Source organism: Gopherus evgoodei, chromosome 2 (genome assembly GCF_007399415.2).
Source record: "Gopherus evgoodei ecotype Sinaloan lineage chromosome 2, rGopEvg1_v1.p, whole genome shotgun sequence".
Taxonomy (NCBI): domain Eukaryota; kingdom Metazoa; phylum Chordata; order Testudines; family Testudinidae; genus Gopherus; species Gopherus evgoodei.
Window position 1 is genome coordinate 42,345,161 of NC_044323.1, and position 15,050 is coordinate 42,360,210.

At 46.0% G+C, this 15,050-nt stretch overlaps 1 protein-coding gene across 2 annotated transcripts in view; it reads right to left on the minus strand.

Moving 5' to 3' along the window:
- The window catches only part of SLC25A40 (solute carrier family 25 member 40), an 89,104-nt gene that overhangs the window by 49,632 nt on the left and 24,422 nt on the right, over window positions 1–15,050 (minus strand). For both annotated transcript variants that reach the window (XM_030550482.1, XM_030550483.1), the window contains exon 7: window positions 6,311–6,484. In XM_030550482.1, coding sequence (XP_030406342.1) covers window positions 6,311–6,484 — 174 coding nt within the window. The remainder of the gene's footprint in view (window positions 1–6,310; window positions 6,485–15,050) is intronic.

Here is a 15,050-nt window from a genome sequence, read left to right on the forward strand (position 1 = left end):
TGACGATGGCCAGCAGTTGTACTGCACCATCTTCTGGCAAGCAGCCAAGAGACAACGATGGCTAGCAATCGTACTGCACTGTCTTCTGGCGAGCAGCCAGGAGATGACAATGGCTAGCAGTCATATTGCACCATCTGCTGCCAGCCTAAGATGTATAAGAGAGATGGAGTGGATCAAAATAATAAAGAGACCAAATTTGTTTTGCATTCATTTGTATTCATTTACTCCCCCTTCCCTCCCTCCGTGAATAGTGGGGGAAGGGATAGCTTAGCAGTTTGAGCATTAGCCTGCTAAACCCAAGGTTGTGAGTTGAATCCTTGAGGGGGCCATTTTGTGTGACAACTCTGGAATTCATGTCATCAGTCGCCCCTCCCTTCATCAGAGCAACAGCAGACAATCATTTCATGCCTTTTTTCAGCACAGACGCCATAGCATGACAAGTATGGAGCCCGCAGTTATGAGCACTGTAAACACCATGCGCATTATCCTGCAGCATATGCAGAACCAGAACCTGCAAAAGCAAAAATAGGCAAATAGGCGACAGCAGCGCAGTGACGAGAGTGATGAGGACATGGACACAGACTTCTCTCAAAGTATGGGCCCGGCAATGTGGACATCCTGGTGTTAATGGGACAGGTTCATGCCATGGAAAATATGTTTCTGGGCCCGGGAAACAAGCACAGACTGGTAAGACTGCATAGTGTTGCATGTCTGGAACGATACCCAGTGGCTGTGAAACTTTCGCATGCGTAAGGGCACTTTCATGGAACTCTGTGACTTGCTTTCCTCCTCCCTGAAGAATACCAAGATGAGAGAAGCCCTTGCAGTTCACAAGCGAGTGGTGATAGCCCTGTGGAAGCTTGCAAAGCCAGAGAGCTACCAGTCAGTCAGGCATCAATTTGGAGTGGGAAAATCTACTGTGGGGGCTGCTGTGATCCAAGCAGCCAACGCAATCAAAGAGCTGCTGATATCAAGGGTAGTGACTCTGGGAAATGTGCAGGTCACAGCGGATGGCTTTGCTGCAATGGGATTCCCTAACTGTGGTGGGGCGATAGACAGAACCCCTATCCCTATCTTGGCACCGGAGCACCAAGCCAACGAGTGCATAAACCGAAAGGGGTACTTTTCAATGCTGCTGCAAGCACTGGTGGATCACAAGGGACGTTTCACCAACATTAATGTGGGATGGCCAGGAAAGATACATGATGCTCGCATCTTCAGGAACTCTGGTCTGTTTCAAAACCTGCAGCAAGGTACTTTCTTCCCAGACCAGAAAATAACTGTTGGGGATGTTGAAATGCCTATAGTTACCCTTGGGGACCCAGCCTACCCCTTAATGCCATGGCTCGTGAAGCCGTACACAGACAGCCTGGACAGTAGTCAGGAGCTGTTCAACTATAGGCTCAGCAAGTGCAGAATGGTGGTAGAATGTGTATTTGGACATTTAAAAGCATGCTGGCCCAGTTTACTGACTTGGATAGAACTCAGCAAAACCAATGTCCCCATTGTTATTATCGCTGGCTGTGCGCTCCACAATATCTGTGAGAGTAAGGCGGAGACGTTTATGGCAGGGTAGGAGGTTGAGGCAAATCGCCTGGCCACTGATTATGCGCAGCCAGACACCAGGGAGGTTAGCAGAGTACAGGAGGGTGCGGTGCGCATCAGAGAAGCTTTGAAAATCAGTTTCATGACTGGCCAGGCTACAGTGTGAAAGTTCTGTTTGTTACTCCTTGACAAACCGCCCCCTCATCCCATGGTTCACTCTATTTCCCTGTAAGCAGGGCGGGCTTTAGGCCGATTTACCCGATTCCCCAGAATCGGGCCCCATGCCTTAGGTACCTTTTAAATTTTTTTTAGGCAGCCCCGCTCCCCTGGCCAGAGAGCCGGCCGGAGCATGGCAAGCCCCGTGGCCCCGCTCTCCTGGCTGGAGCGCCAGCCAGAGCGCGGCAAGCCCCGCAGTCCCGCTCTCCCGCCGGAGGACGGCAGCCCCACGGCTCTGTGGTCCTGGCTGGAGGGCGGCAAGCCCCACCGCCCCGCCCGGAGTGCGGCAAGCCCTGCGGCCCCGCTCTCCCGGCTGGCAATCCGAAGTGCTGCCAAAGACTGGGAGCGCTGCCTGGTGAGTACAAGCCCTGCCCGCCTCTGCACTTGCTAAAGTTGGCCCTGCATTTAAGCTAACCACACTCCCATCCCCCCTTTGATCACCACTTGCAGAGGCAATAAAGTCATTGTTGCTTCACATTCATGCACTATTTATTAATTCGTCACACAAATAAATAGATAACTGCCAAGATAGCCCAGGAGGGGTGGAGGAGGAGGGAAGGACAAGGCCACACTGCACTTCAAAACTTACTGAACGCCAGACTTTTGTTGCTTGGGCAGTCCTCTGGGATGTAGTGGTTGGGTGCTCAGAGGCCCCCCCACGGCGTTCTTGGGCATCTGGATGAAGAGGCTATGGAACTTGGGGAGGAGGGTGGCTGGTTACACAGGGGCTGTAGCGGCGGTCTGCACTCAAGCTGCCTTTCCTGAACCTCAACCATACGCCAGAACATATCAGTTTGTTCCTAAGGTAGCCTCAGCATTGCCTCTTGCCTTCTGTCACCAAGCTGATGCCATCTATCGTCTTCAGCCTGCCACTTGTCCTTGCATTCATATTGTGCTTTCTTGGACTCTGACATTATCTGCGTCCACGCATTCTGCTAGGCTCTCTCAGTGTGGGAGGGCTGCATGAGCTCAGAGACCATTTCATCGCGAGTGCGTTTTTTTCACCTTCTAATCTTTGCTAGCCTTGGGGAAGGAGAAGATAGTGTGAGCATTGAAACATTTGCAGCTGGTGGAGGAAAAAAAAGGGAGAGTGGTAGTTGAAAAGACACATTTTAGAGAACAATGGGTAGACTCTTTCACAGTAAACCTTGCTGTTAACATTACATAGCACATGTGCTTTTGGTACAAGGTCGCATTTTGCCTCTTATTGAGGATATGCCAGTTTGGTGTGAGAGATCTTTCACGCAGGACCAAGCAACAGAATTTGGCTTGCCGGCAACCATGGTAAGACACAGTCTTTTGGTTTCTTTAATTTTCATAACACATGGGAATGGTTTCAAACAGCAGCGCCCTCATTTCCCATACCAAGCAGCCATTGGGTTGGCCATTTAAAAGGAGGAGGGGCTGTGGTTTTCAGGTTAACGTGCAGCACAAAGCCAACTAACCCCCCCCCGCCAATTCTCTGGGATGATCACTTCACCCATCCCCCCACCGCGTGGCTAACAGCAGGGAAGATTTCTGTTCAACCACAGGCAAACAGCCCAGCAGGAACGGGCACCTCTGAATGTCCCCTTAATAAAATTACCCTAATTCAACCAGGTGACCAGGAATGATATCACTCTCCTGAGGATAACAGAGATAAAGAATGGATGCTGTTTGAATGCCAGCAAACACCGGGACCATATGCTGCCACGTTTTGTTATGCAATGATTCCAGACTACGTGCTACTGGCCTGGCTTGGTAGTGTCCTACCATGGAGGACGGAATAAGGCTGCCCTTCCTGAAACCTTTTGCAAAGGTTTTGGGAGTACATCCAGGAGAGCTTTATGGAGATGTCTCTGGAGGATTTCCGCTCCATCCCCAGATGCGTTAACAGACTTTTCCAGTAGCTGTCTTGGCCACGAATGCCAGGGCAAATTAATGATTAAACACACTTGCTTTTAAACCAAACCATGTATAATATTTACAAAGGTATACTCACCAGAGGTCCCTTCTCTGCCTGGCGGGTCTGGGAGGCAGCCTTAGGTGGGTTGCGGGGTACTGACTCCAGGTTCAGGGTGAGAAACAAGTCCTGGTTGTTGGGCAAAACGGTTTCTCCACTTCCTTGCTGTGAGCTATCTTCCTCATCCCCAAAACCCGCATCCCTGTTGCGTGCTATTCCATTGACAGAGTCAAAGCAGGGGATGGGGTAGTTGTAGGGGCACCCCCTGGAATGGCATGCAGCTCATCATAGAAGCGGCATGTCTGAGGCTGTGACCCAGAGTGGCCGTTTGCCTCTCTGGTTCTTTGGGAGGCTTGCCTCAGCTCTTTAAGTTTCATATAGCACTGCTGCGGGTCCCTGTTATAGCCTCTGTCCTTCATGCCCTTTGAATTTTTTTCAAATGTTTAGGCATTTTGTCTTTTGGAAAGGATTTCTGATAGCACAGATTCGTCTCCCTATACAGCGATCAGATCCCATACCTCCTGTTTGGTCCATGCTGGAGCTCTTTTGCAATTCTGGGACTTCATCATGGTCACCTCTGCTGATGAGATCTGCACTCACCTGCAGATCGCCATGCTGGCAAAACAGGAAATGAGATTCAAAAGTTTGTAAGCCTTTTCCTGTCTACCTGGCCAGTGCATCAGAGTTGAGAGCACTGTCCAGAGCAGCCACAAGGGAGTAAATACACTGGGATAGCTCCTGAAGGCCAATATCATCGAATTGCAACCACACTACCCCATATTCAACCTGGCAAGGTCAATTTCAGCGCTAACCCCCTCGTTGGGGGAAGAGTACCAAAATCGATTTTAACAGCCTTTAAGTCGAAAATAACGGCTTCATCATGTGGATCTAACACTGCTAAATTCAACCTAAACTCGTAGTTTAGATCAGGGTTGCCTTGGAGTCTGGGAGCATTTTCTGCAGGAGGGACAAAAGGGGGGCATGGCTGTCAAAGTCTGAGGGGTAGAGCTGAAGTGCCCCTTACATTCCCCCACTGAACAGCTCCTTTCCTTCTCACACTTCTTGGTTTGCCCCCCCCCCCCGTTCCCATACGAGCAGCAGCATCAGAAGAAGGGTGAGCCTTGAGCCCTTTCCCTACTCTTGGAGGCAGCATGGGGAAGGAGGGAAGTTGTAGGTTCCTTCCATGGGATCAGGAAGCAGTGGAGGGAAGGAGATCTCTGGAGCCTCATGAGGAAGAATTGTTGGAAGAAGGGGGATATTTGTAGGGGAAGAATGTGGGAGGGCACAGAGGGCTCCACTTCCCTTCCTCCCCAGGAATGTCACTGGAGAGAAGAGTGCCTAACTTTCCCCTTCCTCCTTTTTGTTCTTTTCTATCAGTGCTCCTGAGCTCCAGATAGCAAAAGTCCCTCTCATGACAATCCCTTATTCACTGAAGGAATCATAGAAAATATTGGCTCTAAAATCAGAAATACTGATCTCTGAACAAAACTTCCGAATAAGGCTCCAAAAAGGCAGAATGTAGACAGAAAGTAACATGCACAACACACATGCTTTGAAAGTTGCCAAGGACAGGACTCAAACTCACAGTACATTGTGTGCTGGTAAGGTTCAATGGCCACAGCATATCATATTGAGCCCACTAAGTTACTGGCATTAGACTGTCTGCAAAGCCTCTATCTTGCAACAGAGATCCAGTCTTGCGGCACATGCACGTTTCACTCTCATTGGTAGATCGATTTACCTAAAGCTGAGCTGGAATTACAAACTTAACCCCAGTGGCTTTTGAAACATTGCTTCCCCAAAAGGTCAGTGGGTGTCATACATTTGCTAAAATAAATCTTGAGTGAGTGAAATCAGTTTGGGGAGGATCAGAAGTACAATTTGAACCCCAGCTGTGTGCAAAAAAAAAAATTAGAAAAAGCAGGTGATATTGTAAACTTTTTTTTAGGAGGACTATATCTGGGGAACTCCTTGCTCAAGTTACCCCAAATTTGAACCTTTAATCTTACTCCACATCCCCATGAGGTACAGCAAATTTCAAGACAGTCCAATTCAGTACATGGATTCTAAAGCACTTAGAATAGTAAGTATCAGAGGGGTAGCCGTGTTAGTTTGGATCTGTAAAAGCAGCAAAGAATCCTGTGGCACCTTATAGACTAACAGACGTTTTGGAGCATGAGCTTTCGTGGGTTGCATCTGACGAAGTGGGTATTCACCCACGAAAGCTCATGCTCCAAAACGTCTGTTAGTCTATAAGATGCCACAGGATTCTTTGCTGCTTTTAGAATAGTAAAGCACTCTCAACCTTACTTAGAGCCACATGCTATAATGTTATCAAAGTACACCTCTACCTCGATATAATGCTGTCCTCGGGAGCCAAAAAATCTTACCGCATTATAGGTGAAACCGTGTTATATTGAACTTGCTTTGCTCCACCTGAGTGCGCAGCCCCGCCCTCCTGGAGCACTGCTTTACCATGTTATATCCAAATTTGTGTTATATCGGGTGACGTTATATCGAGGTAGCAGTGTATAAAGGAAAAAATGAAAAGGAATTGACAAGTAAGTATTCTCCATACACAAACTTTGATGTAAGATAAACGCTTACCTGAGAAAGGTACATCTCTCAGAGCAGTGGGACCCCAGCCCCTCCAGAGTGAAAGCCAACCATCTTTGGCCAATGTATTATTGATGCATATACGCAGTTGTTTGTAAGATAATTGGCGGGACTGCATTTTAGTTCTGATCAACTCCAGTGGACTTACTACAGTTAATGAACCCACTGAAAATGGAAAAAGATTAAGGTTCATTAGCAGGACTTAAAAACAGTCAATTCTGTTAATAGAGCAATTTTCCAAACACTAAAAATAATCCAACATTTCTACCACCCTATATTTTTGGTTCCTTTCAGCCACAAGATCAGAGGCTATGCTTTCATAGAGACCATAGGCATGGCATGGTCTACACATAAAACTTATGTTGACCTAACTGCATTGCACAAGGCTGTGAAAATTTTTGTGCTCTGTGCAATGTAGTTAGGTCCACCCAACCCCAGTGTAGACATAGCAGTTATGCCAATGGAGGAATTCTTCTGCCAACTGAGACACCATTTCTTAGAGAAGTGGATTATCTGTACAGTCAGAAAAACCCCTGCCATCGATGTAGAAAGCATCCTAACACTACAGCAGCAAAGTTGCAGCACCATAGCTGTGCCACTAGACTGTAGACATACCCTCAGAGTGTGACAAATTGCACTAGTTTGCCGCATACCAGCTGGCTTTGTGGACCATGCTACCACATACTAAAAGTTCCATAACGCACACTACAAAACTTTTAGTGCATGGTAGCAGAGTCCCCATAGCCAGTAAGTGCGTGACAAACTAGTGAACTATACATTCGACTGTGGCTTGCTTCATGCTAATACCTGGTCTACACTACAAACTTAGGTTGATGTAAGATGTCTTCAGTCAAGCTGTTAATGCATGTATCTACACTAAACTTTGTCTCTGGCCAACGTAAGCACCCTGTTATAGTGACTCAGTAAAATCACGTCCCAGAACTGCCTTGAGCAACGGTAGACCTACTGAGATCAACGCTGTGAGAGTGTAGATACAGTGGGTATGTCTACACTACGGGATTATTCCGATTTTACATAAACCAGTTTTAGAAAACAGATTGTATAAAGTCGAGTGCACGCGGCCACACTAAGCACATTAATTCGGTGGTGTGCGTCCATGGTCCGAGGCTAGCATCAATTTCTGGAGCATTGCACTGTGGGTAGCTATCCCGTAGCTATCCCATAGTTCTCGCAGACTCCCCCGCCCATTGAAATTCTGGGTTGAGATCCCAATGTATGATGGTGCAAAAACAGTGTCGCGGGTGATTCTGGGTAAATGTCGTCACTCATTCCTTCCTCCGTGAAAGCAACGGCAGACAATCATTTCGCGCCCTTTTCCCCTGGATTGCCCTGGCAGACGCCATAGCACGGCAACCATGGAGCCCGTTCAGCTTTTTCTTTTTTTTTTTTTTTTTACTGTCACCGTACGTCTACTGGATGTTGCTAACAGACGCGGTACTGCAGCGCTACACAGCAGCATTCATTTGCCTTTGCAAGATAGCAGAGATGGTTATCAGTTGTTCTGTACCGTCTGCCATGCCATTGTAAATTGGCAATGAGATGACGGTTATCAGTCATTCTGTACCATCTGCTGCTGTCATGGGTGTCCCTAGCTGAGGTCGGCCGGGGGCGCAAAGACAAAAATGGGAATGACTCCCCGAGTCAATCCCTCCTTTATGGTATCTAAAAATAGAGTCAGTCCTGCCTAGAATATGGTGCAAATGTACTAGAGAACCAGTGTAGAAGAGAACCAGAGTGCACAGCCGCTCCGTGTCAGATCCCGCAGAAATGATGAGCTAAATGCCATTCTAGGGGGTGCCCCTGCAACAACCCCACCCGTTGCTTCCCTCCTCCCCAAACCCTCCTGGGCTACCATTGCAGTGTCCCCTCATTTGTGATGAAATAATAAAGAATGCAGGAACAAGAAACACTGACCTTTTAGTGAGATAAAATGAGGAGGAGGCAGCCTCCAGCTGCTATGATAGTCCAGGCAGGACATTAAAGGGTGTGAGGGAGAGGAGCCCAGCATCCTGCTGCTATGATAGTCCAGGCAGTACAGAATCTTTTCTTTACACATGAAAGGGAGGGGGCTGATGGATCTCAGCCCCCAGTTGCTATGATGAAGATGGTTACCAGCCATTTTGTACCATCTACTGGGAATGACCAGAAGTCATTCCTATTTTTGCCCAGGCGCCCCCGGCCTCACCTGGGGTCAGCCAGGAGCACTCACGGGTTGATGATGATGATGGATAGCAGTCATATTGTACCGTCTGCCACTGGGGAGGGGAGAGGAGAGGATACTGCTGTTCACTGCCGCAGCATCGCGTCTACCAGCAGCATGCAGTAGACATAGGGTGACATTGAAAAAAGTCAAGAAACAATTTTTTTCCCTTTTCTTTCACAGGGGGGAGAGGGGTAAATTAACGAGCTATACCCTGAACCACCCCAGACAATGTGTTTGACCCTACAGGCATTGGGAGCTCAGCCAAGAATGCAAATACTTTTCGGAGACTACTGGGGACTGTGGGATAGCTGGAGTCCTCGGTACCCCCTCCCTCCCTCCATAAGCATCCATTTGAATCTTTGGCTTTCCGTTACACTTGTCACGCAGCACTGTGCTGTGGATTCTGTATCATAGCCTGGAGATTTTTTTAAAATGCTTTGGCATTTTGTCTTCTGTAACCGAGCTCTGATAGAACAGATTTGTCTCCCCATACAGTGGTTAGATCCAGTATCTCCCGTATGGTCCATGCTGGAGCTCTTTTTGGATTTGGGACTGCATCACAACCTGTGCTGATCAGAGCTCCACGCTGGGCAAACAGGAAATGAAATTCAAAAGTTCAAGGGGCTTTTGCTGTCTACCTGGCCACTGCATCCGAGTTCAGATTGCTGTCCAGAGCGGTCACAATGGTGCACTGTGGGATACCGCCCGGAGGCCAATACCGTCTATTTGCAGCCACACTAACCCTAATCCAATATGGTAATACTGATTTCAACGCTACTCCTCTCATCGGGGAGGAGTACAGAAACTGGTTTAAAGAGCCCTTTATATCAATATAAAGGGCCTCGTGGTGTGGACGGATGCAGTGTTAAAGCGGTTTAACGCTGCTAAAATCGGTTTAAACGCGTAGTGTACACCAGGCCTGTGTGACCTACGTCAACCTTAACAGTTCTCCAGCAGTTGGCCTGCAATGCCCAACAGTGACTGCTCTGGTCACAATTATGAATTGCACTGCCACGGAAACCAGAAGCCACTACCATCCTTTAAAACACCCCCTTATTTTTAAATGCCTTTTCCTGATTGCCAAATTCATGAGCACACCTAGCAGCTCTCCCTTGTTGTGCGCAAGTGCCCAACCAGCCATACCAGTTCCACACACTAGACACGCTTTTGCCTGGGGTAGACAGTAGGTACTTTCAGCCTTTCTGGGAGCCTGAACCGCAAATAAATCTGTTTTAATCTGCATAAATCCATACATTGGATAAATCCATACAGGGTAAATCCATAAATTGTCCACCCTCTACATCACAGATAGAGAGATATGCACAGCTGTTTGCTCCCCCAGGTTTTAATCACTTACTCTGGCTTTATTAATAAACAAAATTGATTTTATTAAGTATAAAAAATAGGATTACGTGGTTCCAAGTAACAAACAGAACAAAGCAAGTCAGCAAGCAAAATAAAACAAAACACGCAAATCTAAGCCTAATACATTAAGAAACTGATTACAGGTAATATCTCACCCTCAAAGATGTTCCAATACGCTTCTTTCACAGACTAGACGCCTTCCTAATCTGGCACCAATCCCTTGATACATTACTTGTTAGTTCCAGCATACATCTCAGGTGGTAAGCAGGGGTTCTCTCATGACTGGCAGCCCTTTTTGTCCTGCTCTACCCACTTTTATAGCTTTGGCACAAGGCTGGAATCTTTTATCTCTGCTTGTCCCCTACTCTCCTCTAAATGAAAAAGTACCAGATTTAAGATGGATTTCATCATCAGGTAACATGGTCACATGTCACTGTAAGATCCTAGTCTCCATTCCCCATGGGCTGGCCCACATGTACACAGGAAGGCTTTCAAGTAACTAGGACCATTTACAACTGATTGTTTCTGAAGCACCCTTAATGGCCTCCACTTAATATGTTTCCATCAGTGATATATGGCACCATACAAGGGGTATTTAGCGTAAAGCATATTCTGGTTATATCATATTCATAAGCATATTTCCACAAAGCATATGGAGTGCAATGTCACAAAATGAAAAGATGGTGCCCAGCTCAGCCTCAAGACACAGGTATCGACTTTTCATTATTTTATTACTATGAGAAAAGGTAGGGGTATAAGAAACAGAGGTAGAGCTTGCATCTGCTTTTCATCCCCCTGTTGGGTTAGATTGGGGAGGGCATGCACATCATATTTTTTTTAAATACACATAAGGATGTCCCTTGTATCCTCCTAAGAAATTTTGATGAAATTTTCATAGAGATACTCTGAAATCCTCTCCTGAAGGTTTCTATGGATGGCAAGAAGAAGTTACTCACCTTGTGCAATAATGATGGTTCTTTGTGATGTGTCCCTCTGTGGGTGCTCCACTCTAGATAAGGGTGCGACCCTGCACCAGAGATCAGAAATTTCTCGCAGCAGTACTTGGCCAGGGGAAGGGCACACACAGGAGTCATCTCATGCAGTCTTTGGCACCTCCTGTAGCATGTGCTCCCCCGACCATCCCCTCCGTTCCTTCTCTACCACAGAGCTCAGCTGTGTGAACTCCGAAGTAGAGGGGAGGAGGGTGAGGTAGTAGAGCACCCACAGGGACACACATCTTGAAGAACCATCATTACTGAACAAAACGAGTAACTGCTTCTTCTGTATTGGTAGTGATTGGGTCCTACTGTGAACTTCGGGAACCATCTGTGTGCAGGATGTACTGTAATATGGAAGTATGCATCTTGGAGGTTGAGGGCTGCAAACCAGCCCCCCCGCGTCTAGGGCTGGGATTATTGTGGCCAGAGTGACCATTTTGAATCTGTGGTTGTGTATGAAGCTGTTGAGTTTTCAGAGATCCAAGACTGGTCTCCATATCCTTCCTTTCTTCTCTGTCAGGAAATATTTGGAATAAAAACCCCTCCCTCTGTATTGACGTGGTAGTGGTTCTACAGCACCCAGCAGTAGGTGGTGGTCTATTTCCTGTTGCAGAAGGTGCTCATGAGAGGAGTCCCTGAAGGGGGGAGGATGGGCGGATGGCTGTGAAAGGAATGGCGTAGCCAGATTGTATGATCTCCAAAACCCATTGATCTGTGGCTATCAAAGCCCAGGCATGGTAAAATGGGTGTAGGCGGTGACCAAAATTGTGGGATGGGGTATCTGCTGGCGCTAGAGGTGTGGGGAGGTCGTGCATACCCTAGACCAAGACTTCAACATTGTGGCTTAGATGTAGCTGGACGAGGCCTGGTTCTGTGGAGCTCATCATATCTGAGCCCACAGACTGTTTGGGTCTGTTCTGAGTGAAGTATCGTGGTTGACAATGGTTAAACGAGGTGTCTTGTGACCTCTGCTATGCTGTAAAGCGAGGGTGTTTGTCAGGCAGTGGGTGTATGCCTAGTGTACGCAGTGCTGCTCGGGAGGCCTTCATGGTATGGAGGACGTCGTCTGTTTGCTATGAGAATAGTTTATGCCTATTGAGGGGGAGGTTCTCCACTTTCAGCTGTAGTTCTTTTGGGTTTCCTGAAGCCTGCAACCATGATGATGAGTTGAGGACATTTATGCTTGGGGAGGTCCTCCATGAGCTCTTGTATTTTACTATAGTTCAAGTAGTCGTAATTTGCTAGTACAGAATAGTTGGCAACTCTAAGCAGAAGGGTGTCTGATGAGTAAACTTTCCACCCAAAGAGGTCCTGTCTCTTGTGTTCTTTATCTTGTAGTGGGCAGTGGAAATGAGACTGTTTACTGCACTGATTAGCAGCCTCTACTACCAGAGAGCAGGCTTGAGGGTGTGAAAACAAAAATTCTATGCCTTTGGCTGGAACGAAGTATTTCCTGACAACCCATTTGTTGGTGGGTGGTGCTGATGCTGGTGTTTGCCATATTACCTCCGCAGGCTCTATTATAGCCTCATCCATTTGGAGGGCAATCTTGGTCGATGATGCCAGTTGTAAGATTTTTAACAACTTATGTTGTTTCTCCTGCACCTCATGTAAGGCAATTGAGTGGCTGTTTGTTACTCTTTTGAAGAGTTCTTGGAACTGTTTCAGGTCATCTGGTGTCGTAGGGGTAGACAGCGTCACCATTTTGTCTGGTGCAGATGAGTGTGGGGCAGGTGGTGAATCATCCAGGTCTACCTTAAAAGTGACCTGCAAAGGGGAAAACACGAGCCTGCCTTTTTTTTTTGTGTGTGCACTTCTTTGTGGTGTATAAAAGATACCTTAATTTTAAATTATTTATTTTTTTAAATATTTGTATTTTAAGTACCTTTTCTATTTGTTTTGTTTACTTTAGAAATATCAGGAATATCAAGTCTGGTGTTCCATTTGTTGAAAGACTTAGATCTCAGATATGCATATTGTGAGTTCTCTCACCCCTTAACTGAAAAAGTACAGACTGGGGACTCGTTAACAAACAAGCCTCTTCGCTATCATCCATGCTGATAAGGATATTTCATAGAGTTAAGGTCAGAAGGGACCACCAGCTCATTTAGTCTGACCTCTTGTACATCACAGACCACGAACAACCTAACATCTGCACACTAAATCCAACCACTGAAATTAGACCAAAACATTACAGCCCATGGGAAACTAGCTTATGTGCCACAGGCAAAGAACAGTAAGGACTAAGGTGCACCGATGCTTGAGGCCCCTGTAGTGGCAGGGAAATGATTAAAGGAGATAGAACCAAACAATCCTGGCATGTGATCCACACTGACATGCTGCAAAGGAAAACAAAACAAAACAACATTCTCAGGTCACTGCCACTCTGACATGGGAGAAATTCCTTTCTAACCCCACACATTGTGATCAGTTACCACAAGGACATGAGCAAGAACTAACCAGCCATGCACCTGAGAGAGAGACTACTCAATACCATCTCACAGCACTGGCTGTCCCTATCCAATGTCCAGACATGGCCATCCCTGATGCTTCAGAGGAAGGAAATTAAGAAAGAAAACACACAAAATAAATCTCCCAGGCTACATGGGTGGACGAAAGAAATCCCTTTTTGACCCCTGCAGATGGCTGGCTGAACCTCTGAAGCATGAGCTTTTAAAAACATAAGACATAATCCAGAAGTGAGCTCCAGGGCTGCTGAGCCCTGCTCCCTTCCACCACAAGCAACTCTGTCATAGAATTGCAGTCATAAATTGGACCAGCTCGCTCTTTAAAATAATTGAGTTGTTTATTCCTACAACTCTTATTGGGAGGCTGTTCCAGAACCTCATCCTACTGTCATGGTTACAAACCTTCTTCTAATTTCCAGCCTGAATTTGTTCTTGGCCAGTTTATACCATTTGTTCTTGTGTAAACACTGTCCTTTAGCTAAAACAGCTCTTCACTCTTCCTGATATTTACCTCCCTAATGAATTTAGAGACAACAATCATACCCTCTATCACAGTGACTCTCAACCAGGGTATGCATACCTCTGGGGGTACGTAGAGGTCTTCTAGGAAGTACATCAACTCATCTAGATATTTGTCTAGTTTTACAACAGGGTACATAAAAAGCACCAGCAAAGTCAATATAACTAACATTTCATACAGACAATGACTTGTTTATACTGCTCTATATACTTTATACTGAAATGTAAGTACAATATTTATATTCCAATTGATTTATTTTGTAATTATATGCTAAAAATGAGAAACTACGCAATTTGTCAGTAATAGTATTCTGTGAAACTTATTTCTGATTTTGTAAGGAAGCAGATTTTAAGTGAGGTGTAACTTGGGAATAACCAAAACAGATTCCTGAAAGGAGTACAGTAGTCTGGAAAGCTCATCCAGTATTCTCTCCTAATATAGGCCCTCCATTCCCCTGATTATCCTAGCAGCTCTTCTCTGCACCTGTTCCAGTTTAAATTAATCTTTCTTGAACATGGGTGACCAGAACCGTACACAGTATTCCAAATGAGGTCTTATCAGTGCCTTTGGTTTGCCCTTTACCATGGCATTAATACTTCTCCATATCTACTGGAAATGCCTTGCCTAACATATCCTAGGATTGTATTTGCCTTTTTCATAGACACATCACATTGGTGGCTTACAGTCATCTTATGATCAACCCACACACCCAGAGTCTCCCTCCTGTTTTGTCACCTCCAACTAATGAGCACCCAGCAGTAGCAGAAATTATTATTATTAGCCCATAAGTGCATCACCTTGCACTTTGTATTACTGAATTTTATTTCATTTCTGTCACTCCAGTCTTCACAATCATCCAAATGTCCCTGTATAATATTTCGATTCTCCTCTGTATTGACAATGCCTCCCAATTTTGTATCACCAGCAAATTTCATTAGAACACTCATACTTTTTGTGCCAAAGTCATTAATAAAAATATTTAGTAAGATCAGTCCCAAGACTGAATTTTGAAGAACTCTGCTAGTAAATATAGGGGGAGGTTAACTCACTGACTTCAAATACTGCAATGATCAAGTCCAGTATGTTGTCTCCCAATTGTCTACAGGATGTTTGTTTGACGATCAAAGTTCTTTAAACAATTTTAATAAAATCCAGT